The sequence below is a fragment of the Triticum urartu genome, chromosome 6A (assembly GCF_056163025.1).
Source record: "Triticum urartu cultivar PI428250 chromosome 6A, HENAU_Tu73, whole genome shotgun sequence".
Lineage (NCBI taxonomy): Eukaryota > Viridiplantae > Streptophyta > Magnoliopsida > Poales > Poaceae > Triticum > Triticum urartu.
In genome coordinates, this window is record NC_141878.1 from 45,048,010 (window position 1) to 45,058,249 (window position 10,240).

At 46.5% G+C, this 10,240-nt stretch overlaps 2 protein-coding genes across 2 annotated transcripts; one reads left to right on the forward strand and one right to left on the reverse strand.

The window, feature by feature from the left end:
* Nucleotides 1–2,774: 2,774 nt before the first annotated feature.
* On the reverse strand, nt 2,775–3,341 carry LOC125516120 (histone H4). Its single transcript, XM_048681592.2, has one exon. The coding sequence runs from the start codon at nt 3,269–3,271 to the stop codon at nt 2,960–2,962; it is 312 nt and encodes a 103-aa protein (XP_048537549.1). The 5' UTR covers nt 3,272–3,341; the 3' UTR covers nt 2,775–2,959.
* Nucleotides 3,342–6,798: 3,457 nt separating this feature from the next.
* On the forward strand, nt 6,799–7,846 carry LOC125516681 (uncharacterized). Its single transcript, XM_048682031.2, has one exon. It carries the CDS (start codon nt 6,866–6,868, stop codon nt 7,520–7,522), a length of 657 nt encoding a protein of 218 aa, XP_048537988.1. The 5' UTR covers nt 6,799–6,865; the 3' UTR covers nt 7,523–7,846.
* The last annotated feature ends 2,394 nt before the right edge of the window (nt 7,847–10,240 follow it).

Consider the following 10,240-nt stretch of genomic DNA (forward strand, 5'->3'; position numbering starts at 1 on the left):
TGTGACTGAGGCACTCTCCTTGTTGTTAAAGGATGCTTGTGAGAAAGGTGCTCTTAAAGAGTTTAAGCTAAGCAGACAAGGTCTAGGTATTTCACATCTTTTGTTTGGGGATGATAGCCTCCTATTTTTCAAGGGGTCCATTGATCAAGCATTAACCATTAAAAAAAATTGTCGGTTTATGAGAAGGGAACTGGTCAGCTTCTGAGCCCAGATAAGTGCTCCATTAAATTTGGTAAAAAGTGCAGTATGGAGGATCAGGTGTCTATGATGGTTATTCTCAAAATTACCGTTGAATTTTTTGAGGATAAGTACCTTGGATTACCAGTGCCTGAGGGTAGAATGAAGGTTGAAAAATTTCAGGCGACCAAGGATAAGGCTTTAAAAAGAGCGTCAGATTGGATTGAAAAGTATGCTTCTAGTTGGTATAAAGGAATATCAAATTAAGGGTGTTCTACAAGCGCTCCCAGTGTATGCCATGGGACTTTTTTAAATTCCCAGTCTCATTATGTGAGGAACTTGCTCAGATTATAAGGAATTTCTGGTGAGGAGTCAAAAAGGATAGAAGGAAAACACATTGGCTAGCTTGGGATAAACTAACAAAACCAAAAAGTAAGGGCGGCATGGGGTTCCGTGATCTAAGGTTATTTAATCAAGCTCTATTAGCTAAGCAAGCCTGGAGGTTATTAGTGTACCCGAACTCGTTGTGTGCTATGGTTTTGAAGGCAAAATATTATCCCAATGGTCATATATTGGATACGGTTTTCCCACAAGCCACGTCGGTGAATTGGAAGGGTATTATGCATGGATTGGAACTGTTAAAAAAAGGTCATATGGAGAGTGGTCGATGGCAACAATGTTAACATCTGGAGAGATAATTGGCTTCCAAGAAATTCGGGCCTAAAAGCTATAGCAAAATAGAAGCGTACTAGACTGAAATGGGTGTCGGAATTATTCATGAGCGGGACTAAAACATGGGAAGAAAATTTGATTAGGCAGCTATTTTTTCATCATGATGCTGAAGAGATCTTAAAGTTATGCATTCAGTCTGTGGGGAAGGGGGATCTTGTTGCTTAGCACTATGAGAAAAGTGGGATGTTCTCTATTAAAAGTGCGTACAAGCTAGCGTTAAATCTCAAGGATTGCAGCGAGGAGATAAGAATTTCTAGCAATGCGGTTAATGAGGAAAGAAGAATGTGGGATGTTATTTGGAAGGCTAAAGTCTCACAAAAAATTAGAATTTTTGCTTGGAGAGCTACCACTACAGGTAAATAGGGTAACCCATCATCAAACGGTCCTAGGTTTATGCACTATTTGTGGTGTTCAAGATGAGAGTATTTTCCATGCTCTTGTGACCTGTCCTGAAGGCGCGTGCTTTGCGTATCGCCTTGGGGGAAGTGTGGAATATTCCGGGTGAGGAGTTGTTCAAATTTACGGGGCCGGACTGGCTCCTCATCCTGCTTGATCAACTAGGGTCGCTGGTTCGCGAGCAAGTTTTATTTATGTTATGGAGAGCTTGGCACCTGAAGAATGATCTGATTTTTGGAAAAGGGAAAGAATCTGTGACCACCTCTGTTATCTTCGTGGAAAATTATTGGAAAACATTCACGACTGCCTACAATTGTGTGCAAGTGGATCTAAGCAAAAAGGGTAAGGGGGTGCTTGGTGACGGGAAGTACGATTAGTCCGCCAAAAATGATCATGCTCTTTGGAAGCCTCCGGATCCGGAGTATATTGAGGTAAATATTGATGCTAGCTTCGTGGAGAGTTTAGGATCAGCTAGCGTTGGGGTTATCACCAGGAATCATCTGGGAGAAGTCCTGGTTTCATCATGGGATTTTATTCATGTGTGCTCTGGTTTGGACGAAGCGAAACTTCGTGCGTGTCTTGCCAGGATATACATTGGTATCACTCTTCTCAAACCAATTATTTTGAAAGTTGACTGCTCTTTTGTTGCATCTTTTTTTGCAAAAAAAAAACCTTTGACAGGTCTCCTCTGGTGGATCTAAAAAAGGAAGCAATCAACGTTGCTAAGTTTATTAAGGATCTAAAGATTGTAAATTGACAGGCTAATATGACGGCGCATGAGATAGCTAAATTTAGAATGGTAAAAGCGCCCAACTCATAATTGGTAAATTTGCGGGTTCAATTCCTGGAATACTGTTCCGCCCTGCGTGGCTAACTATGTAATAAACAATCATATGACTCTTGTTATTTGATCAATACGCGGGTGGAGTTTCCACAAAAGAAAAATCAATTACAGGATACACTGACAATAAAAAGATGAACAGCAGCAACATTTCACCAATCAGCACCAAACACATGTTTAACGCTTCACCAGTTAACACTAATAACTTGATAGTACGCAAGTCACAACAAAACAAATAGTTCAACAAAAAAAATGTACTACTCCACTAAACTAACATGGGCACATACTGCACAAGTTCGACATCACAGGTAGCTCAAACACATTCTAGCTAGGGATATAACTCCAGCACTACAAGTTCTACATCACGATAGAGGAACAAAACAACTCCCAACACTTGACCTTCTTCGGCCTGAATCCACCAAAACACTGAAGCCAACAAAATAAGATTTGGTTTGAGAATCCAGCAAACACCGAAGCCAACACAAACAGGATTCGGGGGCAGAAATTTACAAAACGAGGCAATGGGGATTTTTTTCGATGATCGAGGCAATGGGGATTGAAGAAAGCACTGGTAATATCTGACCGCACGCACGAACAAACATCGACAGAGCCACAGATTCCATACGAATTCAGGGGTAAAATGCTGCGATTTCCATTCCGTCAGTACACCCAAACAACAAACAAGTCCAGCGCGAACAGCAGCGAGATGCAGCCATTACACCGAGGACATGAACACCACCACCAGACAACGCGTAGCTACTAGCACTAATCCGGTGGTGCAAGACGGATCCTCCTGGCCTGGACCAGCGCGGCCTAGCCGCCGAATCCGTAGAGGGTGCGTCCCTGGCGCTTGAGGGCGTAGACGACATCCATGGCGGTGACGGTCTTGCGGCGGGCGTGCTCGGTGTAGGTGACGGCGTCGCGGATGACGTTCTCCAGGAAGATCTTGAGCACGCCGCGGGTCTCCTCGTAGATCAGCCCCGAGATGCGCTTCACGCCGCCCCGCCGCGCCAGACGACGGATCGCCGGCTTGGTGATGCCCTGGATGTTGTCCCGGAGCACCTTCCGGTGGCGCTTGGCGCCGCCCTTGCCGAGCCCCTTCCCGCCCTTGCCGCGGCCGGACATCTTGGAGCTGACTGAGATGGAAATGGAGGAGGAGCTGTGGCGGCGGCGGCTGCTGGTGCTGAGACTGGAGGGAGTGGAAGGGGGATTTAACAAGGGGGGAGGGTGCAGCCGGCCGTTGGATCTGTACGGGATTGGACGGCTAAGATGGTGATCCGGGAGAGAGGGGGCGCGGATCGCTGACGTGGTTCCTAGATTTCATCTTTGGCGAGGCGGGCTGCGGGTCAAAACATTTGGACTTTGCCGGTTCCAAAGCACCCTATGGATTCCACTAAACGGATGCATCAGTCAAAACATCGATTATCAACCTAATCATAAGTTTGGAAATTCCTCTATATGAAAGACACATGAAGTAATTTCCACATACTCAAAACACGGAACTACTAGAAATCTTCATCTTCAAAATACCCAAACTCATGAATCCACGCTCCAGTTGGAACGTGTTCAGCTCCTCTGCAATCCAAGTATTACTGCACAGGTGTTGTAAACATCCATATTGGCCGTTAGTTCCAATCCGACCGCTTTTATTTTCTCAATTAATCCTCTAAATAACAAAGCTTTTTGTATTTGAATAAGTACTTCCATTCACACCGCGTGCTGCACGCTAACTGGACTATAGAGCAAATAGATTGAGGGATGAGTAGACGACCTCGCCGCCGACGAGGGTTCGGCTCTTCGGCCCAACCCACTCCCTCCCAGAGCGACGGTCCGGCGGCTGGAACTCCATGCCCGCGTGCTGCGCTGAGGCTGTGTCCTGAACTACCCATAATCCGTTGCACGTCGCCGTCCCCTTGGCTCTCCGGCTGATGTCGTGGACGGGGGTTCGGCTCCTCTACAACTACTTGGGCACCCTTAACCCTCCCCATGTTGCACCGCCCGACGCCCTAAACCTCGACGGAAGCACATCGCTGACGTGCACAACTCCTCAACGAGAAGCTTAAAGACCAAGAGGCCAAACATCGGTAGCCGCTTCACACGGAGAAGAAGTGGACAGAAAGACAGTCACATCCAGAAGCTGGAAGAGAGCCATCATACAATTCTTGCATATGTGAATAGCCATGCAACATGGAAAATTACTTAAATATTTCAAAAAAAATTGATGGTCATGGCACTCATTGTTTTATTGTATGGATATTCGAATAATAAACAGATTAGGACAATTTGCTAGCTCCAAGTTAGAACAACAAAAGTCAGAAATGTCTTCGGTGCCACACCTTCCTTTCGAGGCATGCATCCAATGGTATGACATTATCAAAGATTCTTCTAAATTCATTTTTTAATTTTTATCTCGCAAATGTTGACCTGATCGATGCTTCGTTTTCACTGTGGCTTCCTTGAGGTCGTCAACATGTTACACAAAATGTTTTCTCCATCGGTACTTGGCATATTACAATCACTTACTTCTGGTACTTGACATATTACTAAAAGATCCATATACATTTGTGTAAACCTTGTTTTCATGGTACCTATGTGGGTTAATGTCACTCATATTTTGTCAGCACAACTGGGAACTCACTCTCTCACTTCTCACTACTTGGCTCCTCCTCGTCCCGAGGGCATGCTCACGTCTCGATGCCGTGCAATTGGTTATATATTACTCCCTCCGTGCTCTAATATAAGACCCTTTTAGTCATTTCAAAATATTGACTACATACATACTAAGGCCTCTTTTGGTTCATAGGATAGGATTATCGTAGGAATAAGAATTTTGTAGGAAATGATATGACATGTATCTCAAATCCTATGAGTATGAATAGGAAACGAGATGTCATTTGGTTGACAACAAAGGAATTTTTCCATTGAGTCTAGACTCATTTTTATTTTCCTATGAAATGTAGAGGATAGAAACCAATCCTATGTAGGAATAGGAATCTATTCCTATGAACCAAAGGGCTCTAAAGGGAAAAAAATCCTATAAGAATCCTATCCTCTAAAATTCCTATGAAATTCCTTCAAACCAAAGGAGGCCTAAAATGTGTGTAGATACATATGAATCAAGATAAAGCTAAAAAATCTTATATTAGGGAACAGAGGAAGTAGTTTGCCTTTTGCCCTACCACCATCGTCATCATGACCCTCATTGTCGGCTAGGTGGTGCAAGGGGGACTCCTCCATCGCGTCCATGTGCTTGCTCGTCATCAGCGAGGACCTAGCCAGCGCAATGCCCCCACCGACTTTGATGATCCACACTAGCTTGCTTTCCACCGAGGCAGAGAATGAACCATGGGGCGAGGCAACATGTAGAGTGATGTCTCCCGGTGGTAGCGGGGAGGGGAGTCTAGACGGTGGCCGTTGTGGTCAACGCGTGTATGGTCAGGTAGTGTGTCGAGGAGCACTTAGCACTAGCTTTGGCGACCATGTCTACCCCGTACCCCACCTCCATGCGACAACTTTCCTCCGCCACCCCATCTCTCGAGTGGCTTTGACGAGACCAGATCCAGCGGTTCCCTTTTGACAAAGCCCCCTCGACGACGTATGGGGAAGCGACAAAGTTCGGGCGATGATGTGCTCCTGCTGCTGGTGGCATCCTTGCAGAAGCGCCATGGGCGCGATGGCCGGCTGGTGAGATCGAGCTCGTCGATCGTATAACGGAGCCTCGCGGCATGTCCGAGCTCCGCATCATGATGTGCGGCGCTGGTTCGATGCTTCGATGTCGTCTGGCCCCGTCACTTGTGCCCCCATGTGGTAGCCTAACGTACTGTGATTGAAAATTCATGAATCGGAGTTGCTATTACTGAGGTCATCGTGCACTTCTTCCTCTACATTTTATCTGATCAGATCCGCGGCAATGAATTGGTTGCATTTCCTTTCCGAAAAGAACCCCACTATATCCCTTTTCCTCTTTAAACGCACTGTAGTTTTGTTTAGTACTAGTCTGGTGCTATTTTTCTCGGTGTACAAGATATATAGACATATATGGAAATGATCTGTCCTGTTTTATTTTCTTCATCTTACTATCTTAGGTTTGTTGCAAAGGAAATCCGTTCCTATGTTTATCCTATCTTTGACACCGTTATGTTCTTACATAAAAATGAGGTTTAAGCATCTCAGTGTGACTCAAAACGGCATGAAAATTGTTGGGCTCAAAACAATAGCAAAATGGATATTCATTCTTCTCGATATTCATAATAATACGCAGTTAAGTAAACAAAAAACAAATCCACGGAAGTTATGGGCTCAAAAAAGAAAAGAAAATAAACGGAGGTTATGGGCTCAAAATAAACGGAGGATATCAGGGATGGTGCTCGGCTCAATAATAAAGAGAGCAAAAGAAAATAAAATAAACGGAGGTTATGGGCTCAAAAAAGAAAAGAAAAAGGAAACGGAGGTGCTCAACCGTTCTCGCGCCCATTTTTGCCAGGCCAGCGATCCAAGCGGAAGCACATCCGTCCGTCCACGCGAGCCAGCGCGGGACGCATCCTACGGTCCTACCACACGACCCCACCGATCCGGGCCACCACCCCCTCCTCCAATTAGCGCCCGCCTCTTCCACCTTTATAAACCTCCTTCCCACGTCTCGTTCCAAACCCACCACCTTCCACTACGCACGAAACGCAAACCACCACCAAAAGCCCCAACCACCGCCCCGCACCAGCGATGGCCCCCAAGGCGGCGGAGAAGGAGCCCGCGGCAGAGAAGGTAGCCGAGAAGAAGCCCGCGGAGAAGGAGCCCGCGGCGGAGAAGGCGGCCGAGAAGAAGCCAGCGGAGAAGGAGCCCGCGGCGGAGAAGGCGGCCGGGAAGAAGCCCGCGGAGAAGGAGCCCGCGGCGGAGAAGGCGGCCGAGAAGAAGCCCGCGGAGAAGGATCCCGCGACGGAGAAGGCGGCCGAGAAGCCCCCGGCAACTGCCGGGAAGAAGCCAGTGGCCGAGAAGCGTCTGCCGGCGGGCGAAACGTCCTCCAAGGCGGGCGGCGGCAAGAAGTGGGACCAGAAGGAGGGCAAGAGGAGGAAGGAGACCTACAGGGTCCACATCTACAGGGTGCTCAAGGAGGTGCACGGCAAGGAGGTCGGCATCACCTCCAAGGCCATGGCCGCCATGAACTCCTTCGTCAACGACATGTTCGAGAGGCTCGCCGCCGAGGCCGGCAAGCTCGCCCGCTACAACAAGAAGTCCACCATCGGCCCCCGGGAGATCCGGACCTCCGTCCGCTTCCTCCTCCCCGGCAGTCTCTCCACGATTGCCTTCGAACATGGCGACGCTGCCGTCGACAATTTCAAAAATTACAAGGCATTTTATGTATCTTCGGAGGAAGAGTAGTTGTTGACTTTGGTTATCTGCATGTCGTTTAAGTACTAGTGCTGGATAGAAGTTGCTCAACGGTTGCTTGGCTCTACCATGGCACCAAGGCCGTCACCAAATCCACATCATCTTAGATCGTGTTCTTTGTAGAAATGTGTAGATGGTTCTGTTACTTTAGTGCTTGTTGACTCTGGTTATCTGCAAGTCGTTGAAGTACTAGTTACTGGTTGATGCAAGTTGCTGAATGATTGCTTGTCACTCTTGTTGTAAGAAGTAAGAACTGAATTTGTGATGCTCTTGTAAACTGGAGACTTGGAAAGCGATGATTCATTTCTGCTGTGATATGCAATTGCTACTAGACTCTGCCGTACGATTTTGTTTCCCAGTAATGTGAGATGAGATTCTAGGTTGATGATCAGTAGGTTACGCTTCCGCATTATGTGCAGAACCAACCGACTCCATTGTTCAATCGTCCCATTTAATTGCCAATGCTTTGATGGCTCATTGGATGTAACTGAATTTTGTGCTGCTTTTGGCAAAATGAGATTTCAAAAGCGACGATACATTTCTGCTACTGATTTTGTCATGTGATTCGACGGTTACTAGGTGGCCGTCCTAATCTGAAAAGTGAGTGTGCTTTGTAGTAATGTAAATGTAAATTTTCACATTCTTGATCTGCAGACAGTAGGTAGGTACAGAACCAAGTATATTGTTCGTTAACCTGACATGGAAGACTAAGAGCAACCTAATTGGTTTCCTTGCTATGTGGTGTTCTTGTTCTGGTAGTAGTTAACGTTGCTTATATTCACAGTAGTATGTAGCAGTTTGGTGTACTTTTAAAATGTCTATACGTGTGTGACAATTAGACTTGTCCATTTCTTGCGTGAAGTCGTTTTTCTTCTGTGATGTAATTGTTACTAATCTCTGCCATACGGTTGTGATCTACCGAATAAGTTGCCGATGCTTTCTTGGTTTTTTCTTTTTTGACCAAATGCTTTCTTGGTTTGTTGGTGGTGACCGGTGACTGAATTTGTGTTGTTTTTGGCAACTGAGATTTTGAAAAGCAGTGATACATTCCTGCTACTATGTTTACGGATTTTCTAGTGCGATTTGATAGTTACTAGATTTTTTCAGGGTCAAACTGATGATGGTTAGTAGATGGTTCTCCAAATCTCCGCAAAATGATCGCTGTTGTACAGTAACGTAAATGTAAATTTTGCAGATTCATGATCTCCTAGCAGTAGGTTGGTGCAAAACCGAGTAGTGTATCATTCATTAACGTGGCATGGAAGAATAAGAGCAACCCAATTGGTTTCACTGCTACGGTTCTTGTTCAAGTAGTAGTTACTAGTGTTGCTTATTCGGCAGTGCTATCAATTAAGACCAATCAATTAGTCAGGCTGGGGCAGTTTAGTGTTATGCATATTATCACGGTTTCAAAGGCCCGCAAAATAAGGAGTCTGTTAGAGATGCTCTTATACAAGATGAGGTTGAGACATGCTATTTTGTTGTCTCGCATGTTACTGAAGAGAAATTACATGTCTTCTATTCACATTTGGTGTATTAATGGATGTCGATGACCGCCTGACTCCGTAAATTCTTCTCGTAAATGTAGTATTGCTGGGTGAAGCTAGTTCACACTATCAGAGGCAACGCGAGGTAAAAGACAAACATTCATGGGTGCATCAAACATCACTACCTCGCAGCATCTCTAACAGATGATGTGAAATTTGATGCCTAAAATGGTTTTAAGGTTTTCAGGCACCCGCGGCTGTTGTGTTTTCCAGATGCCAAACAACTGTTTCCCAAAAAAATTGTCCCACTTTAACAATCTAACAATTTGGGCTTTGGGGCCTTCTTGGTGCCACCGGAGAGAGTCGGGGGTGCTGGCCAGAGCCGCTGCCGCGCTGGCCAACAACTGAGAGCTCGAAAAGAGCAGCGGCTCGGCAACTGTCATGTGGGGGTCGCGGCAGCCGGAGTTAATTGTAGAAAACTACCATATTTGCGGTTAGATTTGCATAAAACTACATGGTCCCTATATTTCTTCAAAATTCACCGTGTTTGTGTAAAAAAAATTTGCACCAAACACTGGTCGGGGGATTTGCCCCATTTGACCACTTTTTTGACACATGGGTTCCGCATGTCAGGAGCTGACTTGGCAAAAAAATGCCACATGTGCACGTCGACTAGTCTACTCTTCCTATCTCTCTTTCTCCTCTCTCGCTTGCCCATTGCCCAGCCCTACCAGAAGGCCAGCCGCCACCAAGATCGGCCTCGAGGAGGCCAAGCTGGAGTTGTGACGCTTCACCAAAGCAACCCGAGCCTCTAGGCAGCGGTGTACATCATGCATCCTCTTGTGCTCCCGTCCACTTGCTAGGGCACAGGGACATGTAGGTCATGGTGTTCAGGGCGGCCGACGCACCTCTACGGGGAGATCCGGGGGCCACCAGAGCACCACCGAGATGGTCTACGAACAGGAGCGGTGCGGGCGTTTGCAAGCCGTGAGGGGCGCGGACGGGAGGTCGGGAGAGGCATGGGGGTGTTGTCCGGGCAGCGGTGACAACAACCAGAGCATGGGCATGAGAAGACAGCTGGAGGATGATTGGAGGATCAGGGTGGATACTTGCATCTTAGAGGCGGAAGTGATACATCCATTTTGCATCATGCTTTTATATTGATATTTATTGCATTATGGGTTGTTATTACACATTATGTCACAATACTTATGCCTATTCT

Coding starts and splice junctions, on each gene's coding strand:
- LOC125516120 (XM_048681592.2), bottom strand. CDS start 3,271: ATGTCCGGCCGCGGCAAGGGCGGGAAGGGGCTCGGCAAGGGCGGCGCC.
- LOC125516681 (XM_048682031.2), top strand. CDS start 6,866: ATGGCCCCCAAGGCGGCGGAGAAGGAGCCCGCGGCAGAGAAGGTAGCC.